General features: G+C 46.6%; 1 protein-coding gene across 1 annotated transcript in view; it reads left to right on the plus strand.

Annotated features, from left to right (window-relative positions):
- The window catches only part of LOC135920722 (adhesion G protein-coupled receptor E1-like), a 506,714-nt gene that overhangs the window by 95,624 nt on the left and 385,206 nt on the right, over window positions 1-25,884 (plus strand). The window contains exon 4 of the mRNA XM_070540398.1: window positions 1,518-1,678. Coding sequence (XP_070396499.1) covers window positions 1,518-1,678 — 161 coding nt within the window. The remainder of the gene's footprint in view (window positions 1-1,517; window positions 1,679-25,884) is intronic.

Consider the following 25,884-nt stretch of genomic DNA (forward strand, 5'->3'; position numbering starts at 1 on the left):
GGGAGAAGATACTTTCTCTTTCCTTTGCTGATTCAAGGGTGACGGGAATTGTTCTGGGGTAGCGTATCTCACTGCCGCTACAGTGCGGATAAAAGGGTCGATACGATGAGCTTTAAGGCTTCACTTCTGCATCCTGCATCTTGTCATGGTGATGGGCGAGGCTTACGCTGCTGTTCTTCTACATTCAGCAAAGAATGCTGCTTTAACTTGACTGCTGGTGCTTCGCTCTCCCCTATATATGCACTGAGTGCAGTGTATTTCGGAAGGGAAACGCTTGCTGCCGAGAACAGCTGCCTTGGAGGAACGTGGGAGCGGCTAGTGGGCCAATTCACCAAGACATGCGCATGGGCCGATGCCGAAAACAGTGTTTGTTTGCCCACACGTGCTAAGTTCGAAGTGCGTTCAGGCCAAATTATAGTTGAAGGTCTTGAACGCAGAAGAGGCCAAAACACTGCTTACGCGCAAAAATAACGCAAGGAAATAAATGTGAAAGATCTCACAAGCGTAACGTTTCACTGGGACATCTCTCTTTCTCATTGTGCAATGTATACTGAGGTCAACGTCCGGGGAAAAGCCAAATTTTTTTTCTAATGTGTAACTTTAAGATCTATAATTGGATTAGTTGGTTGAAATGCTGCAGTTCTAGTAATAATTTACAGTTCCATCTGATTTGAAAGTAGTGAGACTGATAGCACAATGCGCAGCTTCGGACGCGACCTTCCTCAAGCCTATGTCGGGAAGGAAATGTTATCGGCACTCTTCTCCATAGGGAGTGACCCTCGTATATCATAACGACTATGGAGGTTATGTCAGCGCGGGTTAAGGGGTGTGCCTTCCTGCATCGCTAATGTATGGCAGGAGTCAAAGAGAGAAAGAGGAGGATTATCATGAAAATAACTGAGAGATGTTAAGATGGTAGTGATGCAGAATTAAAAAAGGAAGGAAAAGGACGGAAAAGGAAAAAAAGGAAGTAGAAAAGAAAGGAAAGGCTGAATGTTGATATAAAAGGTTTTGGAGAAGTCCTTTGCAAAGTGTCACCGTCCGCGTTCCCTGTCAAGGGAACGAGTAAGGACGCGTGATTTATTGAATTAAAGAACAATAATAATTTTTGTCATCTTCCCTTTCAAGCATTTCATCCTATTCCTCTGTACAGAAATCAGGTAAGATGCGATGCAAGGAGGTGAAGCATGAAGTTGTATTAGTGCACTTTTACGCCTGGTAATGGGTTCAGCGTAATTTCTTCTCCATGATTTTATCTTTATCATTAAGGAGGGCTGTAGGTAAGTTTAATTTGATGTTTTGTATCGCCCACAGATTTTTTTTTCTGAGCGCCGTAGAAGCTGACGGGAAGTTAAGATTGTGCTTGTTTGACTTTTATTATATTTCATTGGCATTCATGTATCGTTCTTTTTTCTTTTTTATCTGAGGTGATTATGAACAGTGATCACACCTGCATCCGTGTGAAGAAAACGCGAGCGAATTTTGTATTTCTGTAGCGTGGCTTCGTTCTTCGCCAGGTACCTCGCCCTGGACGGCATCACGGGCGAAGTGATGCTGAACAGAAGCCTCGTCGATGTGGCGGACTCCACGATCGCCTTCACTGTCATCGCCGAAGACGGTGGCTCCCCTAAGCAGCAAGACCGGGCCCGCGTCGAAATCCTCGTCAAGACCATATCCGGTGAGTGCTACGCAGATAGCCTCAAGTGCAACTAATATACACGCTAAATATTTTTGCATTCAGCTCTGCAAAGTATAGACTTTTCGATGGGAGCAAGAAAAAAATTCACCGATGATTACCATACTCCCTGGTGCGAAACTTCAAGCGCAGCTCTATACGTGCTCTCATATCGCGATATATTCGCTGGCGCGGACAATCTGCCTCGTGCAGCATGTTGCAAACGGAGCGAAGTGTGGCGCGACAATATCGCTTATCTGGAGATAAGCGCATAGGCACGAGTCACAGCAGCCGCGGCAGACAGACCTCTGCTCATGCAGCGCTTTGTTTCCATATATGGAATCGGTGACGCCATGGGTGAACAAATGACGCGTGCTACACTGGCGCCATCTCGTCGCCATCGTGGCCGCAGAGCCCATCTTGCACGGCAGCACGCTTTTCTTCTCACGCTTTCGCCATACCCTCCTGCTCCGTTTTCCTCATAGCACTCTCTTCGCAATCGCCGTCTTTAATACACCGCTGCGCTCCGCTTTCGCTCTTTCATCCTTCGCTGTGCTCGTTCACTCGGTTACGAGGGACGCCGACGCCGACACTCGCCGTGGGAATGGGCGCCTAAGTGCTGCGCTTTAAAACGCTAGAATCACGCCAGGTACGGAAAATTGGCGGTAACTCGCTAAGAAACAGAACTTCATTAAAGTGTTGCGCACCCAACACCCAACGAGCAGATCTGAATCATTGTGAAGTGTTTAATGATTTTCTGCGAAACTGCTCCAATTATGCACCGCATTTTGCAGCGCACAAATTACGTGGCTCCAAGGTCAATCAGCAATGCGCGGAAACCCATATCTCACTTACCAAGTGATCAACGCCACCGGGGATCACACTTCATCTTGGAGAGCGGATCACTTCCGATACCGCCATGTCTGGCATAAGCGCAGTTTATTATTTTGCAGCATCTCCAAGGCCGTCCCACGAAACAGTCGGTATGCAGCGGACAGAGCAGACGCGCCAACCCTCGATATAGAAGGTATATAAAGCTTCGCTTCATTGAAAAGGAATTATGCACTTGAAGGCGCATATGTGTTGCGGCTGAGGATATCTTGGTTCCGTTCGTTGTCTCACTGACTGATTCGTAGAGCACAGCGGGCCACCGGGTACAGTTGCTGAGGTGAAACAAACGGAGCCATATATGAGTCGATTCGCAATACGAGTTTTGTCTCTTTAGGTGTTCGCTGTGCTGCCATGCGAGTTATTAGGCTAGACATTATCAGCACCAGCAGCAGTCACGGTCAACAAATTCTGGGAGTGTTCGCCTCGACAGCGACTGAAAAAAATTATTACTCACGTACAATTGACAACACTAGCTACGCCAACGCCCTTAAAGTCCAAGGGCGGTAAAATCGTCGCAGCGTGCTGCATGCTGCATGTGCGAGTGAGAGTAGCGCACGCTAAACTTGCACGTAACGTAGGAAAGCGGGAAGGAAGCACGCCGTCTTACGTTGCGCGCAACGCTCCAGGGGAGTGGCGAGCGTTCTACTTCAGGAGGCCCGGGAAGCCATCTGCACGTGCTCTGTGCACGACGGGGCTGGAGCGCGCGCTCGCGCTCATATGATCCCTTATGGATCCATTATTACATAATAACGGGGGGGGGGGGGGCACGACCGGCTTTGTCCGGCACCAGCTTGACCGAAGGATAAGAAGTATGAGAGCCACATCCAACTTGCTCATTTCGCAGTCCTATCACACTCAGTATATATATTCGAAGTGCTATCGCGCTCAATTAGAATCGAAGTCTGCCGAGGCTTCTAACCAGTATACCGGCCTGGAGCTAGCGAACGCTGGAAAGCGTGCGTGTGGTCTTACCTCAAGTTTCGCGTGGTCCGAGGCCACGTGAAACACAATTCCTACACGGGCGTTAGCAGACGACAGTCGGCTTCTTTCGTGAGTACGTAATCCTTACCGTAATTGGGAAGCGGATTTTCGCTTACTTAACCACGTTTATTAGACTACGTCGCGACGCATACACAGTAACAGTAGGAACAAGCGCACTGATCCAAATACCCTCCTCAAATGACGTCAGCTATTGGCCAATAGCGATTGCGTATGGAAATCTTCTATATTACGAAATAAAGCACCGAGAAAGGAGTCAGGACCAGGTTTCTTTTCGAAAGAGAGCGTTTGAGAAAAAAAATTCGCCTCCATTCCACCCTGTGAAAGTGGATGTACAATGAAGCTGTTGCGGACGTTAGACAAGCGCCAACACCCCAAGCGACCTACGTCAGGATCGCACGCACATGTGTGGAAGTGCAGCATACGTCCTCGTTCTTCTAGGCCCTCCGCCAAGCACAAGTGCTTGATTGAACCAACTGAATTTTTAAGCTAAATTGCGTCAGAAAGATTTGCGCCTGAACTCCTCTAGGAGTTGTCTAAGTATGCACGAGCGATCTGCCACTTGCTCATCTCAACGCAGCCCGCGGTGTCATTATCAACGTTATGAAACTTGGTTCGACTAAATTTAGCCCTTATCAACCCTCATCGGTTGTTATCAATCTTATCGAACGTGATCCAAACTTTATCAACTCTTATCGGTTCTTATCAACCTGGATGTCCAGCGAAGCTATTGCAAAAACACAACTACAATTGCTGAAGGGGTCATGCAGTGCTTTACTTATGGTAGGGATGCTTGTTTTGAGCTCGTTCTTCATTGGAACGTGTGCTTTTTTGTGTGTTGTACAGGTGATATTATTGAATGTAGGCACCGTTCGCTTCATTTTTGCCGAGCGCTTGTAGCCTCAGCCTTTCGTGGGTATGAGCCATTGCATTCGTCTCACGTGACGTACGGACAAATTTCTCGATCACCAAGCTTTTTAATCAGCACTGACAAAATGGTACACTCCCGCTAGAGTGGAAGCACGCTAGCATGATCTTCATTCCTAAACCGAGCAAGTCACTCAGTCTAGAGAACCTCAGACCCATATTCCTTACCTCTTGTCTTGGTAAGGCTATGGAGCATGTGGTTCTGAATAGGATGGTTGACTATGCTGAAACCAACCACTTCTTCCCAGAGACAATGATCGGCTTTCGACCCAAATTGTGCACCCAAGACATACTGTGGCAAGTACAAAATTATATCCTTAACCCAGCGCCTATACGCGTAACTCGAACAGCGTTAGTATTAGACATACACAAAGCGTTTGACAATGTCTCACATCGAGCCATTCTAGAAAACATATCCAACATGAGCGCAGGGAAGAGCATATATACCGCGGCGTACTGCCACGGCGTACTGCCACCGTAAACACAGGCGATATTCATAGCAAAACCATAGAGCAAGGCACTAGAGGTACACCACAGGGAGCAGTACTTTCACCTTTTCTTTGTAATACTACCATGAGTGGTTTATCCCGGCAGCTCAAATAGATTCCTCATATCAGGCACGCCATCTACGACGATGATGTAACGATCTGGACGTGCACTTGGTCGGATGGAGAAATTTCGGAATAACTGCAGGCAGCGGCTGACGCAGTGCACAAATACGCTCGAACAATGGCCTCAGCTGTTCGCCGAAAAAATCAGAACTGCTTATAGTCCAGAACAAAAATCCCGCAAACACGGCTGCCAATATGCCCGCACACATTGAGGTGCAGGTAGCTGGACAACCGGTTCCATCCGTTCCAAAAATCAGAGTGTTGGGATTGTAGATCCAGCAAAACACGCACAACGAAGAAGCCGTAGCACGACTCCAAACTGCAGCTGGGCAATTACAGAACCTTCTCAGGAGGGTCTCCAACCAACGGCACGGAGTTAAGGAGGAAGATGCCTGCAGGCTAATCCAGGCTTTTTTTCTGAGCCGAGTGGCGTATGTGTGCCCTTACTTGCATCTCAGGAAGACGGACTTGGAACGGATTAATGGTCTAATCCGAACGTTATACAAACCGGTTCTTGGGCTACCAAAATGTACTAATGCGAAGGCACTCTTGAGTCTAGGGGTGCATACCGTCGTTGAGGAAATCATAGAGGCGCACAAATGGGCTCAAACAGTTCGATTATCCGGCACACACGTGGGACAGCGGATCCTGTACACCTTGAGGTATCGACCAGTCTTAGACATCCCGCAACGAAAGCGGATACCTAACAGTATCCGGACCAAGATCATCATCTCCCCGCTTCCGAAAAACATGAGCACTGAAAACAGGGGTAGCGGCAAAGCTAGGGTGGTGGCACTCTGTCAATGCTACAAAAATCAACCCGCCATACACGTGGATGCTGCTCGCACCAGTGATGGTCGACACACCATAGCCGTCACTAGTGGCGACGGACACACCATCAGCTGTGCGACGGTAAACACATCTTCTGTGGAGACGCAAGAGGCCGCTATCGCCATGGGCACCTCCATCCCAGGCACCAAGATTATTATATCCGACCCGAAAACAGCGATAATAATAATAATAATAATAATAATAATAATAATAATAATAATAATAATAATAATAATAATAATAATAATAATAATAATAATAATAATAATAATAATAATAATAATAATAATAATAATAATAATAATAATAATAATAATAATAATAATAATAATAATAATGTCTTTATTTGTGTCCCGTAAAAGTACACGACACGGGAGACCTGCAGTAAAAGCTGTCATCAATGACAGCTTGGCAGAGCCGTAGGCCCCCCATACACGGGGCAGTTACATAACGACAAAAAAGGCATATAATACATGGTCACATTTGAAATTACACATTACGAGCGCATAATGTAACGTACACAAAAAATAAGGCAAGATAGAAATACAAATTGCAATTTCACTCATACAACAAATCATCACAGTCAACGACGGAGTAGTCACAAAAGAAATAACATAAATGCAGTTTCACTTATCCGCAAGAAATAACAGTAATACATACACATTGATGGTAGAGGGAAACAACACACATAAAACACACATTGCAAATTGAAAGAGGGAAAACGGAACCATTCTCTCACCATGTTCACTGTTAGGAATAACGGGGCAAAGAAAAACTTGGTTTGCAGAAACGAAACATTCAGAAAGTAAGTGCCTAGAATTTGTTACAATGCTGTCGAAGTTCTTTGAATGTTATATCTTCAAGTTTAACGTGTTCATTATTTAATCTATTAAGTAAACTGGGTAATTTGTTCAGTAGTGTCTTTAGACCACGCGTTGTTTTATAAGTTCTCACTTTTCAGAGCGTAGTGTTACGTGTCAGGCGGGCAGAAGTGTTTTCCTGTAGGTTGGCTAAACGTTGTAGAAAGGAGATATTATTTATTTTTTTGTTTTTGAATGCTTTGTCTAATATGTAGTCGAACAATTTGTCAACTGGGATCACGTTGTACTTGTCAAAAAGATGCTGTGTGTGGGAATGATAGGGCAAGCCCTCAACAATTCTAAGGAACTTTTTCTGCAACCTATGAAGCCTGTTTAAGTTTCCCTGCGTTGTGTCAGACCATATTAGATGGCAGTAGTTTATTCTGCTGTAAAACAATGAATTATAGATTAACATCGTAGGCTGCGGTGGAAGTATATGGCGAATTCTGTATGTTAAACCTGTTACTTGCGCAAGTTTATTTGCCACGCTATCCACATGAGCATCCCATGACATATGTTCATGAAAAGAGACACCTACCGTTTTAATACTGAAAGTAATCTCAATAGGTGTTGCATTATTTGAGATAAGTTTGCTGATTGATATGTGTTTGTTTTTAGCTCGAAATATTACAGCTTTCGTCTTATACTCATTTATCAGGAGGCTATTCATACGTGTCCATTCATCTGTGTCCATTCATTTTGCTAACGTGAAATTAGCGTCGTCGACAAGGTCATCAATATCGTTACCACCTATCAATATGCTGGTGTCGTCAGCGTACATGATAAATTTCACACTTTCATTAATTTTAACAATGTCATTCACATACATATTAAATAAAGAAAAACCCTAGAATGCTACCCTGTGGGACGCCTGAGGAGATAGGTAGTGGATCTGAGTAATAGCCATTTATGACAACTATTTGTTGGTGGTATTCTAGATAACAACGTATAAGAGAAGCGACATTGCCACGAAAGTCATAGCGTTCAAGTTTTTCAATTAGGAGATTGCTATTAATGCAATCAAATGCCTTTGATAGGTCATTGAAGATGCCCAGAACAAGTTTGCCTTCCTCCAAATGCTGTAGTGGGTGTTCTTTTTGAGCTAGCAAAGCGAGTTGAATGCCCATCCCCTTACGGAAACCATACTGACTGTCAGTTACTGATTATGTTTTTGCTCAAATTCAGTTAGCCTCCTTAACATAACTTTTTCGAAAACCTTTGAAAGCACAGGAAGTATTGATAATGGCCGGTTATTTCCCAAATTGTTCTTATCACCTTTCTTAAAAGGTGCAGTGACGCGCGCTATCTGCATCCTATTCGTAACTACACCTCGGATTTCATTTCCCCTCGAGCATTTAGAATCATTAACAAAAAACTCAATCAATGGAAGTTGGTGTGGCTACCCGCTGATGCTGGCAACCCTGGCAATGAGGCCGCCCACCTAGCCGCCCTAGCAGCTAGTAAACGGGAGGTGGGCTCGCCCGACAGGGTTGACCGACGTGAAGGTATCCACACCTTTAACGAAATGACCGTTTATTATCGCAAATCCAGGTGAATATATTCATCCCTGCACGAGACACTGACAAGAATACAGGACACTAACCTCAGGAGAGTACAGACTAGATCTCTACTTAGTCCAAAAAGACTAGCTGCAATGACCGGTGATGAATATCCACCAAAGTGCAAACACTGTAACTGCCCCCTGGCGGACCAAGACCACATCTTGTAGGGATGCCCAAAAAGAACCCTCCCGCGAGAGAACTCTTTAGGCGAGCTCATTCACACGAAGAGTGGGATATGAAGACGAAAACTTCCAACCCGCAAGACCAGATACGGTTGGCGGAATGGGCTGGATAGCGTCGCGGCGAAGCAGACGCCACCCTAGCCCACACCGCTGGGAAAGAAAACTCGCGTCAGCCTTGACAATAAAAGTTTCTTCTCTCTCTCGTTGAGTAGGCTGGGTGGGTATAGAAACGCCTATGCATTTAAGATTCGTCAAGTACAACTTACGGACAAGCTGCAGACATGATAGCTTCGAATAGAATTCCGAATATACGAGAAAACATAGTTCTGTCACGCCGAAACTCAAAGACAAAACTCTTTCCCAGCTGTCTTTTCAGGTCTGTCTGAGCGGCTGCGGTCATGAGCCCACGAAAAAGGAAATTGTACAGATACGGGACATTGGGGCGGAACGTCTTTGCAGCTATAGCTAGCTAGATATCCAGCTCCATTTGGGTTTCTTCGAAGAGAGAAAGAGAGAGAGAGAAAGGAAGAAAGAAATGCAGGGCGGTTAACTAGTCTGAGTCCAGTTTGCGACCCTACAGGTGGGGAGGGGAATGGGGAGTGAAATAGTAGAGAGAAGACATGACTCTATACTGCACTTTCACATGCACTAAGTTAGGTGTAGGGTGGCTGTAGTCGGGCACTGAGGTCTGTTGCCTTCAGTTAGTGAAAAAGCGTTCGAACTGCCTTCTGGGCTAATGAACTGTGAGGCCAGGCTCCCAGGATCTTTGCTTCCGTAAATGGCCTGTCATCCAGTCTATTCAAAAGAGCTGGACTAACGGGATTGCGTAAAACAAACAGTATACGTTCGACGCTAACGCATGTTGGTTCGATAAGTATCCTTTTTTTTATTTTGACCCAAAAAGAAACCGCACAATCTTGGGCGAACCCGAAGGTGGTACAATGTCTCGCAGCATTGGTAGAGTTCGACTCCGAGGAAGGGACTGGGGAATGAGTGCGGACTCCGAAGGGGGACGGGGGGGGGGTGCAGTTTAACGCAACTTCCCAATGAGTTACCTACCACGAAGCGAGAATACGACAAACTGACTACGCTCCCGCTGCATGGAGGCATGGAAGAAAGTAATTATTTCCATTAGCCGAATAGAGGCTAGCGCGCACACAAATGCTGTAGATCGTGCTATTTGGGACGTGTACGTACGTGCCAGTCACGTCGAAGAAGTATAATACAGTCGAACGCTTTTATAAACGAAGTGCCTGGGACCTCCTAAATCCCTGCGGCCTCCGGAAAAGCGGTGGTCCCGAGTTCGAGTCCCGGACCAGGACGAATTTTTCCTCAACTGCGAGGGTTTTCTTTCGAGGAACCCGTATAGGTTTCCTTTGTAGCAATTGCTACGAACGGGTGGATAGCTGATTTTCCCTTTATTAATTAGTTCTCTCCACCTTGCGGGTTTCCGCAGAACTATTACGTCAAACTCTTGCCTTTGCTTCGAGTTGTTGACAAATTCGACTTCGCCCTGCCATCTGCTAGCTGCCTGATTAGCTCAGATGGTAGAGCGGCTGCCCCGGAAAGGCGGTGGTCCCAGATTCGAGTCCCGAACGACGAATTTTTCTTCAAATCAGACGCTTTTCTTGCGAGGAACCCGTATGGGTTTTCTTTGTAGCATTTCCTACGAATGGGTGGATGTCAGATTTTCTCTTTATTAATCCCTGCTTATACAGTTCACTTCGTTGTAAAGTTGGCGCACCGCACAGCTTGCGCAAGAGCGGACGCAGAGTTATTCCTTCGCTATATAAGTTTATATTCCGTTCCAGACGTGTTTGTTGTAAAGGTACTCTACTGCAAGTTGTGTCAACATGAGAGAAGCATGCGTAAGGGTCGAACATCGGGTTGTGGCGTCTATGGCTCGAGTGGATAGAGTACACGGTGCCGTTGGAGCCGAATTGTACACGCTCAGGCCTGCACGTTATCTCTCATGACCACTGGAGCCACTCTGGTAAACTTTGTACGCGTCTGACAAATATTTCGACAATGCCTGTCAACGAGAAAACTTGAACAGTCATTGTGAACTACCTCGGTCGCAACAAAAACCTATTAACTCAATACCTCCCAAGCAAATCCCTATAGGGCGCGAACGCGATATTGAAGGTCATATTTTGGGAGAACGTGCATTTCGAGAGCCGAAAAATATCGCCGACGATTGCGATACCTCGTAACGCGAAATTTGAGCGTTTCGCGGTATATTGGCTGGCGCAGACAATCGCCTCGTGCGGCGAGTTGCAAACGGAACGAAATGGGGCGCGTCTGCCTCGCTAATCTGCAGATGGTGAGGGCCAGGGCGTGGGTGACGCATGGGCGCGATTCACAGCAGCCGCCACAGACAGACTTTCGCTCACGCAGCCCTTTGTTTCCGCATGTCGTATATCGGCCGAAGCAGCTACCACGTGCTAGCGGTGAACAGACGACGGAACTAGAACCCCTGAATAAAATAGTAACGACTTCTTCTGAACCTTGCCGATTTCTCTCTCGCCTGCCACGCCTATGGAGAACCGACCCTCCTATTGGTCGTAGCGCCGTGGTCACGTGCCAGCGCGCGCTTTTTTGGTCCGTAGCAGACGCCGGCGCCATTCCCGGGTCTCGAAATCGCGCTTCGGTTGGTTTCTGGCGGTGGAGTTTTGGCGGGCAGCGTTTCGCTAGCGCTGGCGCCGTTTACGTATTTCGGCGTTGCCTAGCCTATGTTGTGCTTATGGGTGCAACAATCGAGGAGGCTAGGGGAAAATACTTTTCGTTATTGCATCCGCAAGAAGCAACGCGTATCGCAGAAAGATTTGGCTGCAGAGCATCGGCCGGGCAAACTTTGAAAATGCGCGGGACCCGCGCCTTTGTGAGGAGAGTGGCCGTTCATCAGAAGTCACTCGTATTCTTTCGGACGATTTGGTGAGAAGCGCGAGCGTCCGCACCCTTTTTCGCACTAAATATCTTTCGGCACGGTTGTAGTTGTAAACCACCACTCACTGCTACGAAAGCCGTACTTCACGTTCTCTGAGCCTCGCCGTTCACGCTTCTGGTTCGGCAGGCTACATTATGATGTCGCGCACATTGCTTGGCCCACTCGTTTCGTTGTAGTTGAAACCGTTGCTAGGCCTAGGTTAGTTCGACCAGCCGTTCAGTGACTCTGCTGACGATCTCGAGACTGAAACGGTGGTTCTCATCGTTTGAGACCCCGCTGTTCATACTACTCGCGGTGCAGGTCTGTGGCTTTTATGTGGCGCGCATTGCTGCCTGTATTTGTATTTGCGGGATTGTTACCAAAGTCGGCAGTTACTGTGCCTAGGCACAGTAACGGCAGCTACATCTTGTGTGCGCCACATCTGCGCGCATAATAAATCAGAAAGCAGACATCTGCTAAACACAGCCGAAATTATATTGGGTTGAAAATGTCGTGCAAATATAGGTTAGTTGAAACATTTTGAACTGGTTTAGGTAAGGTAAAACAAACCTGTAAAGAAGGGGCGCGCAATGACCCAGACCGTTTTTATCGTTCGACGTTGATAAAATTTTTATGACCATGCACATGGTGGACTGACATATCAACAGTTCTTATTTTCGAAATAATTTGTGATATGACACGGCGTATATATTTTTTTTTTCATGCCTTGTATCATTTCTCAAAAAGTTGTGTCATACCAAATTTTAGCTTATTAATATTAGGATCACTTCACCGAAGACCAATTTGAAAACCCTATCCTTCGGGATTACGGCATCAAGAAATTACGGCCCGATGCATTATCAAGCCTTTCTGTAGTACGAGCAAACGCTGCCTTTGACAGATTACGCAAGTGGTACACCACCACCGGTTCTTACAGAGCGTAGATATTACGCTTGTGTTTTAAAAAGTAAAAGGTAAATATCTACATAAAGAAAGCGTATGTTCCAATTTCTCTTGGTGGCGTTGAAGTTCAAATGAAACTGATCAAAAGGCGCCGTTCGAGAAAAAAAACCTTTATCAGCTCGCATGGGCACGCCTCCTCCACCGTTGACACCGCAATCGAAGTGACCGCAGTTTAAGTAGCTTCGATAAAGCAGTGCAACGTTGACACCGGTAGGAGTAACTAATTTATGAACCTCTCCTGTCATAAACGCCACTAGCAAATCATTGAGGCCAAAGGGGCGAACGTTGGGAGCGTCTGCTAACTGTACCCGGCCGAGGTGCCGCCACCGTCGGCGCCCGGGAGGAGCCGAGAGAAGGAGCACCGGCATAGGAGGAGGAGAGAGGAGATGTCGTTACTTTTAGATCATTTAGGAGTTTGGCGCGCTACTCTGGCGCCATCTCGTAGCGGTTGTCGCCGCAGAGCCCGTCTTGCGCAGCGCTACGCTTTTCATTTCACCCTCGCGCCTTAGTCTCCTCCTCCGCTTTCCGCCTCATGCTTTCACTGTAGCCTCCTCCTCCGTTTTCCTCCTCGCGCTGGCTTCGCTATCGCCGCCTTTCATCGCGCGCTGCGCTCGGCGTTCGCTCTTTCATCTTATTGTCACTCGGGGTCGAGGGCGAGAGACGGACTGTTGGGGCAAACGAAGAGGAAAGTAAAAGCTTTGTAAAATAGGTAGGGCTATAGCACAAAATAGCCTGCATGTAGCGGTGAGAGCGCACCATAGCGGTGCTGGCGTGTCTTTCTCTCTCTCTCTCTTAACAATAGGCCGGTCCTGCCGTAAATTCCCTTGGAGACATATCGGTGGCAGGAACGAGTATAGGGCTGGTGCTGAGGTCTGCCGCGTCACATTACCCTTTCGTCGCGGCAGTAGTCATTGTGGGGCAAGCCACCGGATTCCTTAGTTTGACCCGCGGGGAGGGGTCGGCAGTTTCGTGGAACTTTGAAGGTTCGTACAAACAGTTGGGTGATAGAACGACAGACAGCTGAGCTAGTTGCTAAGGATTCATTATGCAAAAAAGATCATCTTGCGCAGATGTGTTTTGTGCCTTCTTTCTTTTTTTTTCGCCTCAGTGCTTCCTTCAGTTGATAGTCGGCGTTCGTGTTGTCCACATCTCTACTCTTGTGTCCTGTCTGCACGCCTCACTTCTTTTTTGCATAATGAATAGTTGGGCGAGTTGGCCTAGCATGACAATGTCAAGGTTGTCAGCCTGTGTTTAAAGCTCACCACAAGACCAACCACTTCAGAAGAAAGAGGGGGGAGCGCCCGTTGCCTCGATGATAGGCTCACAGTGTGGCACAACAATTTTTCGCTGTACATGTTCGCACAGTGATGAAGGCCGCCGAGGCACACCGACGCTCAACGCAGGAACGGGCGTCTAAGAGCTGCGCTCTAAAGAAACACCTTCCCTGGATCATTGCACATGAGCTGCCACTATCCCTATATTAGCGTTACCTGCTATGTTCTCATACTGGCAGGTAATAGTGCCGTCATACAAGTATCACTCCGCGCGTTTCGCAGTGCAGTTGTTTTTGATGTGTGGCGCCTTATAACGAACTACTACTTCGTACATGACATGCAACCTGTGTACATCGGGTTACGTCTAATCACGCATTACTTGTCTACCTTTGTACTGGAAGTATGGGACGCACTATGTTTTGGTCGTGAGAGGAAGTGGTGCGCTGTGGCCGCTGGTTGAACAAACGTGTCACTCCACTGATTAGGCAATAGATAAGCTCAAAGCTACGATGCCTTTCTTTCAATAAATACGCCATATTAGAGCGCAGCTCTTTGGCGTCCGTTCCTGGGTTTCGCGTCGTCGTCGTCGTCGGCCTCGTAACCAGCTCCGCCCCCCTTCGCTGGAGTGGGAGACGAAGGACGCGAGCCGCGAATGGCGGAGACCAATGAGAGCGGCCCCTTCAGTGACGTGCGCGCGCGATGCTGGTGTCATGCGGACCCTCCTTACGGCTCGATGCGCACTCGTGTCTGGTCTCAGCCGATCCGCTCATTTCGTACTATCGTCTGCTCGCGCCACAGCTCTCGCCCGCGCCTGTTTGGTTCTGTTGGGTCGGTCTCGTTCGCGCTTGTTTTGGTTGTTATTTCGACAACAAACGGTTACAAATATCCCTCGAGGCCAGCGCACCTTCCACAACTTAATGCGGTGAGTGTAAGACTCGTATCTCCGCGAATCCCATTCATGCAAGTGCGACGACTGATGCACGGCGGAGGCCAATATGGCATTAAGGGCCCAGTTGTGAACGTCTTTGTGAACGTCTTTGAGAATCAAGCATTGGTGTACCAAGTCGAACATATATCAGTCTATTTCTCCGACCACAAAGCTTCCTTCATGACTGTCAAGAACTGTTAGTGGAGTCTTTGTTAAAGGAATACGTGTGAAAAATTAAAAAAAAATCTGTGATAGCGCATACATGTGTTGCTCGATTTCTTTGCCTCAATCTATCGAAAAGGTGAAACAGCTTATTTGCTGCGCTCAAATTTCGCATTAGGAAGTAACGTAATCGTCGGTATTTTTTTTTTTTTGACAAGGATACATAAGGGCCATGTTACGTTAAATTTCATGACACATACCTGTAACTCTCTTTTATGTGTAACGCCCTACTTTTTGGTTGCGTGTTGGAGGAGTGGAAAAAGTCTCTCTTGCCTTCGCACCATTGTCGGCATCGTACGAAACTAAGTGCACTGCGCTTGAGAGGTGCTGGAAAGGATTAAGATCCCGGAGGGCGTTACGCGTATCCCCAAGGAGCCCTCGCTGGTCTTGCAAGATCTATACCTGGGCTTTGAAGAGTTAATAGGTTAGCAAATCTATTTAGCGAATTAGCTGCCACTAGAGCATTACGCTGGCCTGCTGTGTAAATAACAGCGCCAATTAAGCGTGCCACTTCATACTAAAGCGATGGCTTGTTCGTGGTCATACTTCGCGTAGAGGTGACCGTACGCGGTGCGCACAATTTATTACGAGGTTTGTTTGCATTACCTGCGTTATTTGCTCCAGAATAAATCAAAGCTATGCGTTGTCACCATCGTAACTAGGCAAACAACAACAAAAAACCTGCATTTCGCAAAAACAAAACAGTGCCATTGTATTCGGCTGTGACGGCGAAACGAGGCGACCAAGGCGAACCGGCGAACACTAACAATAATAGATGGCGCCACCGCCTTGTTGCAGCGAAATGGAGATAACTGTTTTTGACGCACATCTTCGCTGACGACGCGTGCTTATGATTGCTTGCAGACTAAGCGGGTAGGGATTGCATGGATATGTGTTATTATATCGCATGCACTGCCAAATGTCACGCTTGTGCGAAGCTTGGGCACGAACCAGCCATCCGTTTAGCCAGAAGGTTGATGTGCACATGCAAGTGTCATTTACGCTACACTTTGTGTATATCGATATCAAAAAATTAAGAATCGAGGAAAAGAGGATGAGGCCCCTGAAGTTATCACCAACGGAACTGTTTCCGCAACGCATCTGCGTGTGTCTCAAAAATTTAACACCACGAAACTGCTTATAAATGCTGGTATCTCATGTGCTTTGTCGTATGTCGTGCCTTGAGACATATGTCGTGCCTTGAGAGAGAGAGAGAGAGCAGGAAAAAGCATTGCATTGGCAGGAAAAGTGGATGACGTACGTAGCATGGCGTACTTGTGTTAGCCTGAGACGCATTTAGTGAACGCTGGTATTCTGTAAGACAACGCGTTCGTCTGAGACAGCAGTTTGTAAGCACGTGACTCAGCAGGGGCATCACAGCCTTTCTTTGTGGGTGAAACGAGATAACGATTCGTCATTTGCTGTTGGATACCATGCTCGCAAGGACGGTGAAAATTTTTTTTCAGAGGGAATCTTTCCGTACCAAATTCGAACTGGGCGGAGAAGGCAACGTACAGTCAGCGCAATTGCTGAAGCTTCTTTCGGCTGACAAGCAACAGCAGCTATCGAATAAATAAATGAATAAATAAATAAATAAATAAATAAATAAATAAATAAATAAATAAATAAATAAATAAATAAATAAATAAATAAATAAATAAATAAATCATCGCAACTCAGGGCTGTCCAGAGGGCCCGTGTGACGGCAGAGGGGCTCGGCCTCTCTGTACCCACGTGGGGGCGGCCCGCATCAGTCCCAGACTGATCCCTCAGGACCTAAATCAGGTTATTCATACCATACCATGGAAATTTAGTAGCGTCAGGTAACTCGCAAACGAGACACGCACGATTCTCATTTTCAATGCGCGAGCAAACAAGACGCTCGTCATCGACGCAAGCGCCCCGAGCGTGAGCTTCACAAGCAGACGTGTCGCGCGATATATTTTGTTTGCTTTCTTTGCTCACTTTTAAGGTATCGATTCCTTCTTTTTCGGACGCAGCGCCGCTTCAGCGAGGGCGAGACTTATACTTGGACGCGCCGCCGTATAACGCCGCGTCGCGCGTTTACTTTCACCTCCGCCACTTGAGCGCGAAAAACGCCGAGCTCGACGGCCAATCATCGAATAGCGCACCGAGTTCACCGGCCCGTGTGTGCACAGCACTCGGCCACTCCATTCGAGCCCTAAAGACCCGGATGCACGGCTCCTAACTCGGCAATAGCAGTGGGCGCCGAAAGGCGAGAATTATTGAATTTTCCATCATCGGCGTGTTGCCGCCCTTCTTCGTATGTATAAGGTGAGAGGGGGAATCGGCGTGAAAGAGGAAATTTAGTCAATATACCGACGTTTTTTAGGTGCATCTGCAAAAAAAAAAAAGATCAATCTTTTTTTCTCGACTTCTATTTTCGGGTCTTTCCTCCTCTCACGCGTCTCTTGTCAATCTGTAAATTAATTTTGCTTTTATACTTGCCACGTTCAAGCAACTACACCTCCGCTAAGGCTGCCAATATATAATCACACTTTCTTACTGCAATATTCATCATCATCATCATCATGCTATTTTATGTCCACTGCAGGACAGAGGCATCTCTCTGCGATCTCCAATTACCCCTGTCTGGCGCCAACCGATTAAAAATAGCACCCGCGAATTTCCTAATTTCGTCACACCACCTAATTTTCTGCCTTCCTCTGCTGCGCATCCATTCTTTTGGTGCCATTCTATAGCCTAATGGTCCAGCTTTTATATAATCTGCGCATTAGATGACCTGCCCAGGGCCATTTTTCCTCTTAATGTCAATCATAATATCGGCTATACCCTGCTTGCTTTTTGATCCAAACCGCTATCTTTCTGTCTCTCAAGGTTACGCCTAGAGTGCTTCGTTCCATCGCTCTCTGTCCAGTCCTTAACTTGTTCTCAAGCTTCTTTGTCAGTCTCCAAGTATCTGCCCCCTATGTCATCACCGGCAAAATGCACTGATTATATACTTTCCTTTTCAATGATAATGGTATATTAGACTATTCAGGCTCAGGTACTTAAAGCTATAGTTAATCTTAAACTCTATGCTTCGTTTTTGTCAACACGGTGAACAGCGCAGATGACAAGAGTATATATAGGTGAATAAGATATCTTAAACTCTATGCTTCGTTTTCGTCAACACGGTGAACAGCGCAGATGACAAGAGTATATATAGGTGAATAAGATATAGGTGCGCATCTCTCATGCTTGTGCGCCTATGCTTCTAGTGGCATCGTCTGCACCCGTCTGTCATTGCCTGCCTGCGGTAATATTAGCCGGCGTGAAATAACGGTTTGGCACAGCAGCCCGAGACCTCTATTCTTTACGACTAGGGTTAGAGTGAACATTATTGTACGAAGTACGGACGTATACACTTTTCGTGGCTGTCCAGACCTACGAGAGAAAAAAAAATAATAAGAACGTTGCCCATATTCCAGGCCACCATGCATGTACTCTTGGTCAGCTTCCAGCCGGGTTCCCGAATCATGAAGTTCGTTGTCTGAACGCTGCAACGAATTTTGACACACTCCGGCCTGCTTTTATGGCGTAGCTTGCGCAACCGATTGCTCGATGCAGCCTGTAATGCTATGTTCACACTACGGTCGTAACGCGCGTAACAGCTCTTTTGGCGTATCGAACGTAACGGCTGTAAAAAACGTTACGGCAGTTAAGCCGGCACCTTTGTTCACATTTACTGCTGCTTAAATTACGGCTTTTACAACACGCCAATCGAATTTGGAGCTGCAGAATCGACGTCACCAGCGGTCCAATGTGGCTCCTGCCAACATGCGAGCGCTGGCCGAGATCGAAGAAATTCACGCTCAAAACAAACTTATAGTCGTGTATTCAATCGCCCAAAGACGACGAAGGTGACGCAGAAGGGTTTGGGTGCGACAAGTATTTCTCGACAGGGCCGTGGACGGCGATTTTCACAACCTTTTCGCCAAGCTCCGAGTTGGTGACGCTGCGATGTTTCATAACATCATGCGCATGTCGCCCCAGCAGTTCCGCTTCCTTGAAAACCTAATGAGACCACTCATCGAAGTTCGGAGCACGCATCTGCGGCCATCGATTTCCTCGGCGGATAAACCAGATGAACTGAAAACAGTCTCGCAAGCCGCACTGCAAAAATTTTCACGAACACAGCCAATCGTGCGCACGGACTGGCGGAATGGCACTTCCCGCGCCTGGAGCTGTCTGCAGACAGGAGGACGGAAGTGTCGTCACCGGTTGTTGAAAGCCGAAAGCTTATCGGTCATTGGCTGTGTCGCAACGGTCGTAACATAACAGTCGTAAATGTTGCCGACCCTTTAACACTCTCACCCACGATTTTTGCGAGAATTGCGCACGTTGGTACCTTTACGTTCGCAGTCTGAACTAGACGCATACGCTTGTTGCGCTTCCGCTTACGTATGTTACGAAAAATCGGCGCCTTACGAACGTAGTCTGAACATAGCATAAGGATTCAGATGTTAAATGTACTGACGCAGCCATGGCCGAAAACATAAGATATTTAACTGAATCAAATATAGTTTATGTTTCTCTTGTAATACAATAACAAGGTTGTAAAAAGCTGGATCAAAGTTGACGAGGAAATTGCGCTTTGGATAGCGGGGCAAAAAAAAAAAAAAAAGAAACGCACTGGCCAACAACAACAAAAAAAGATATGTTAGCAGATAAGAGACATGCTATTTGCATAAATTTATAGACGATGTATTAGATTTATAGAATGCAGAAAAATAACATTTACCTAGAGGCTTATTCACTTTTGCGCAATATAAATACCACATGTGCAATGGTTTATTACGGAGGAAAGCGTATGCGAATAATACAAAGATAAATGCAATGTGCCAAGTAACATGCTCGTGTGTAGTTTAGACTACCACTATGAAAACGCTGGCCAGCCGTTGATCTACTTGACAACAAATTGGGAAATTTGCTCCCTTTTAGTAGTTATTTCTTTGGCGCGACCATCGGCATCTCACTCACTCAGCGGCAATATAGTCCACAGTTGATCAGCGGAGACCTGTGCTAGTCATACAAGTCGAGTTCAGCTGATGTTTGCTTGACTATCTGTGCACTATCTGCACTTCGTTGACTCTGTTTCTAGTGGACCATACACAGATACTATTACGCGGTGGCCCAGCTTTCCCTGAACCTTCGAGTAATTCCACGCACATTGAGATGTTGAAAAAGACGCGAAGATTGGCTAAATTTTAGACTAAGCATCGTTGCCCGCGCAACAATACTTTATTCCGCGTCCTAAACACGAGCAAGTGACCACTGGGACAAATTGTGACGTTAGTAGCAAAACCAAAGGAGAAGCACCGGCATAAAATATGTGTAAGGATGCAGTTAGCAGCAAGATGCGTAGCACTGGAAAAGCTGGCTGGCGAAAAATTAAACGTTTTGCTGGGTATAACATTAACGATACATTGCTAAGTAAATTATTAGCATTACTAATGTTATCATTTAAGCATACATAAACGCCGCGCAGAGTGAAGGATAAGCGGGTTAGGAATTCTGTTCTAAACAGGACACCAAGCGACATCGAGGTTGAAGAGGCGAGAAAAAAAATAAAGGAAAGCGAAAGCAGGTAAAAATAGAAAAAGAAGAGGGAACGCACACAACAAAATTACACAGAAAGCATGAGCACTAAGAATGGTGCCAGCAACATGTTCCACTGCACTAGAAACGCAACTGCAGCGAGCTGAACAAAGGACACTTATAGGAAGGACCATACAGTCCAAAACACGATAAGTCTTAAAATTATTCCGCCAGAATAGCAGCTTGTGCTTGTTGGTTTTCCATCCTGGTGTTAACAGCGCAAAGCAAAGAATGGACACGAGACGAGAAGGCGACACCACGAGCGACATAATGTCCTCTTCTCGTATCGTGTCCCGTCTAGAATTGGCGCTGTAAACACCAGGAAGTTTTAAAAGCACACATTTTACCATTTTCAAATGTAATTCGTTATTTTCGCTTAAAACAATGGTTGGTCCAGATTGTTAGGTTAGAAGAGGTATAGCAGCAGAGTTACTAAAATTTTCAACGGCATAATACATACTTAGCTGGAATGTGAGGCATTGCTTTGTACGTATACGCTGGAACATCACAATTCCCTGTGCAGTTATAATGTTGGTTCGCCTCCGTAAATGTCACTTCGCTTCCCCTACACTTTGGTTCTGGCAGGTAATATTCAAACGCCTATAGTGGGATCATACGATGGGCATTATGACGTAGAACTTTGGTTACTTTATAGATCTAAAAAAAAAGAAATGGTCGCATTTAGAAATTTGTACCATCTTTAGAGTGGAGACAGCAATAACACAAAGCGCCGTGTAAATCTGCATTTCCGCGATCCCGAAAATTACTGGTACCTCAGTACCGGCCGCAGGAGTAGAAGCAAACGGGTTTTCTGTATACCACGTTCGACATCGAAATTTCCTCTCCCATAGCCAGACATTTATCGACTTTCAGTTACTGGCCATCAGCAAAAGAGTCAGCGAAGCTTTCGCACTGCACTACTAAGTACTGCGCGCGGTAGTGGTACGGAGGTACCGGTCGATTCATACATGGCGTCGTCTCCGCAATGTTCTGCTCCCACCGTGATTAACTAAATGGCCCAATAATGCGCCGGTCATTGAGCGCACCCTATTAGGACAGGCGTGACAGAACGAGGGCCACGTTTCCGGCAGGGCACAGGCGGGGTCCCGGTAAGTAAGCACGGAAATCGTTATTTCGGAAAGGCCCTCCCGAATTGCCGTCCATTGCCCCTCTTTCTTTTTTGTTGTTGTTGTCTCGGCGCTAACGAAAACGACAGCGCGCAAAAATAGCCAGCGAGAAGAAGCGACGCAGACGTAGTATAGGCGGCCTTATATAACGGCCATGGAAATTATAATACGAGGAGAATCCCGCTCTTTAACTTAATAGGGCCGTATCGGAGTCAGTACTTAGTGAGCCAATCTCATACATCACGCTTTCACCGATTCTTACGTTATCTTCCATTCATGGTCGTCATTTTTTAGGAGCGTAACGTTTTACTTTATCTCTCCGTGTAAAGAACTAGCTTACGTGTGGCATATATACGCGATGCCTAGTACGCAATGTGCTGTCCGTGTAATAGCGATAGTAGTAGTAGTAGTAGTAGTAGTAGTAGTAGTAGTAGTAGTAGTAGTAGTAGTAGTCGTAGTCAATTGTAGTTTTCAAGCTTCAAAACAGATCTCTTCCACGGCTACCACATCGCTTCAGCTAAGCACCATTGGGCGCAGCAGTCGCGAACTGTTTGTATGCCAAACTGTGAGGCTAACCTATATACGGAACTTCGGGAACGTCACTGCACTGGATCTCGGGATTAATCTCAGCCACCTCGGATTCGTTACTGGATTACCCAAAGCAGAGTATACGTTCGTTCTTTATTGTTTGTTTGTTTGTTTTTGCCATTCCGCCCGTCAGAATGCGGACGCCGTGGCAGGGACCCATACCCGGGATCTTCCGCCCAGCAGCAGATACCCACAGCCTCTGCACCTCGCTAGGCCAACGCGGTGGGCTGATAAAGAACAACTTGTCGGAATTCAAGAGAAAGAAACAGACAGAAAGATGAGACAGGAAAGGTTGGGGAGGTTAGCCGTAAGACAAGCACACTTTTTGTCGCCCCGCACTGGGGAGGCGGGTAAGCGGAGACGGGAAAATGGCAAAGAAGTGCGCACGGAGGTGAAGAGAGTCAGCGAGAAAAATTTCAAGATAAATCATCAACGATTATTTCGCCATGTAAGCGAGCTGGGGAACGATTCTAGAAAGATGTTCTAGAATCTGAGCAGTGAGTGACTGCTCAGTTACGTTCTAACTGAGCAGTGAGTGACTGCTCAGTTACGGTGCGGTCAGCAGGCTTTCCTCTCTTCGGTCAACCAACGTATCTCCGTGTCTATCAGTTAATTCGATTTTATGGCATGATACCTTGTAGTCGTGGTGTCGTGCGACGGAGCTCCTTGAAGTACTTTTCGTATCCTCGCGTTTTTGGCGAATTCGAAAACAGTTTTGTGCCGAATGTTTCAATACGAGGGAAACATTAGGTTAAAGGGCACACGCCGAATAAGACGTTGTTTAGCAAAATGTTTCGCGCAATATGTCTATTAGTAGGAATGCAGAAATATTCCTTCAACAGTCACGCGAAATGCTTGCGCCGCTTTGGGGCTGGCAGTATTTTATAAGGAGTTGCGCCTTTACGAACCAGCTTCGTATTTGTGTTGACATTACTGGTCTGTAGTATGTCCGTTAGTAGCTCGGATTTACTCGCATCGCGGGGGAAAGTGGGAACAAAAAATTGTGGAGATCACACGCAATGTAAGCGAACCTTTTTTGGTTTCTATTGAAGCAAAACGCGGGTAATGGACAACGAGCTGGTCTCTCTATTTACAGATCGCAGTTCTGTCGTTTTCGTCTTTCTCTTTCTTCCTTTCATTGTTTCTTTTTCGCAGCCAGGCACAATCCGAGTCTCTAGATACATTCGAACCCATCACGTACGGGCCACGCGTCCACCGTCGATAATGGGACAGCACGACGGCGATGACGTCAGTGCGCGTCGAGCGCCCCAATAGATGCTGTCGCTATACAGAGCAAAGTGGAGACGACGTAATACCAACGTAACTTAAAATCCTTGGAAACGTCTGACTCTTACACGAGGTATCACTTTTTCTTTCGAGAAATTGTGAACAAGCGAAGATCCCTTGTAAGTCATGTGTACCTGGGATACGCACCAAATGGTCTTCTTTCTTCCGACAAAAGGGTTCTTCTAATCGTAACCCTCAGATTTTTTTGTTCTTTTTTTTATCGCCTTTAGCGGAATAAACTCATCGCTCAATCCAGGCGCACCAGTGGGTGGAATACGCGTCGCGCTTTCATTTTGCGACAACACTGGGGCATTGTTCCGCCACTTTGCCATCAACACCCATCCAGTCAATAATGATTGGTGGTGTTCTTGACCTGCGACATTTGATCAACCGCATCAACAGAAACGGTGAAATGAGATCCCCACCCTCTGCTACCCGATCAGCAGTTACACAGCAGTCATTCCTTCGTGTTCACTATCTCGCTTGCTCGCTGTTTCGTCAAGCACGTTCGACATTTCTTTCGGTCTCAGAGAGCAGCTGTTTTCGTACTACGTTTAGGCTAAGCGAAACTGCAACTCAAGAGGCTCCGTTTTTTTAATTCGGGGGAGACGTCGCTTCACAAACCTCGGTAGCTCAGTGGCGTGGCATTATACGCTGAACGCGAGGTTAAAGGTTCGATTTGAGACTGGAGCATTCGCATCTCAAACGGACAGGAGTGTAAATACAGTCATGTTGCTGCATTTACAAGCGCATTAAGGAGCTCCAAGTTGTGAAATAACTTATTCCGAGTGCCCCACCATGGCGTGCCTCATAATCAGTAGATATTTCCGCAGAATCGTAGAATAGTTAATTTTTGCTTAGAGATTTAGGTGACCTGATAAAATTAGGAAAAGGACCGGCATAGGAGCGAGTCAGCTGGCCAAAGACCGTGGTAGTTAGCTAAGGGAGGCTCATGGTCCCGCAGTTGACACACAACTAGGCTGGCTATAATGATGGGAACGATACAACTGAAAGATATAATGAAGGCATGCATAACAGATTTTAATGAATAGATTTTATCCCTAACGCGTCCGTCTCGCCCCCTTTTTCGCGCTCTCAACAAGCGGTACTGTTGACTTTGTACAAGCGAGACAGCGTCATCGCTAAGATATGACCATGCTCTGCAAGAATTTTCTGCCGCGGTATCGCCATTTTCTTCAAAACAAGAGAACTATAAGGCCCCCTTCCCTGACCGCGCCTTCACGGAAGCATAATTGCACGACAAGAACTAAATAAAAAGAAAACTAGCAGTTCAGTTGATTCCTTGCTTTACCTCGAGCAAACGCCCACTTGGAACGCTTTCTTTCAGCCTACGCGATCAGGAGTGCCGAAAATAAAATACAGCCGAGTGTTGCGCAACCCCGATCGCTCTCTTTCTTCTCCCGTAGCGGGCAAGCTAGAGTTCAATGCGAAGTGGGCGGAAAGCACTTTGCGACGGAGGCAAAATCTCGCGTGCGAGTTGGGATATCGAAAGCGACGTTCGATCTTTTCATCCGAGAACATCGGTCGGATGCTTTAGGAGTGGCAATGTTAGGGAGAGTAAAATAATAAAAGCTAGAGCACTCAGCAATGCGCGTAAACGCGCTGTCAGTGTTTACGTCTTCCGCTCACCGCTCGCCATTCTTCCACCGCTCTGCACGCAGTGCTCTTGAAACGTTTCCTATATTACTTGCACACATATTTCATTTGCGTTGTGTACCCTGTTTTTTTCTTTCGTTCCGCCTTATCTACGTTCTCGCGTCAACGCCATGCCACCTTTTCACAACAACGTCAAAAGCTTTGCATAGATTGCGAAGTGTCGATAAGAATCAGCCAACGCGCACATGTAGGCAGACTCACACACGCACACAGACTACAAACTCTGGCACGGTTCTCAGCCAGAGTGTGCGACGACGCTCTCATCCGTCGAACCAAATGCGTTCCGGCGGTACGCGCTCGAATGGAAAGAAACTGCGCTTCTTCCCTTAATTCTTGCTTTTTCGTTGTTTCATGGTTCTCAACTTTCTCCTTGCGCCTAGCGTCGACCCATCATTTTCCGCGTATACGCTTGCTCCGATAAACAGCACAACTCTTTGGCACACGAAGACTTCGACGAAGCACTTTGATTCCTTATCGGACGTGGAATATATCGCTTCCGCACCATCATTCTCCGGTTATTGTGTTTACCCGTTGCTTATTTTTTGTTTAACAGCTCAAACTATCATTTTTCTTTTGCTTGACGCGTTGTCGCCCCTTGTGCGCCGACGTTTTCGCCATCACCTTCGATAAGCGGAGCTCCTGAACCAACTAAGTGTTCGCTAAACAAGTATAACTCTGTTAGAACTTTCGGCTTATAATTTCGTTGTCCAAACTTTCGCTATCTCCAGTCAA

Source organism: Dermacentor albipictus, chromosome 6 (genome assembly GCF_038994185.2).
Source record: "Dermacentor albipictus isolate Rhodes 1998 colony chromosome 6, USDA_Dalb.pri_finalv2, whole genome shotgun sequence".
Taxonomy (NCBI): Eukaryota; Metazoa; Arthropoda; class Arachnida; order Ixodida; family Ixodidae; genus Dermacentor; species Dermacentor albipictus.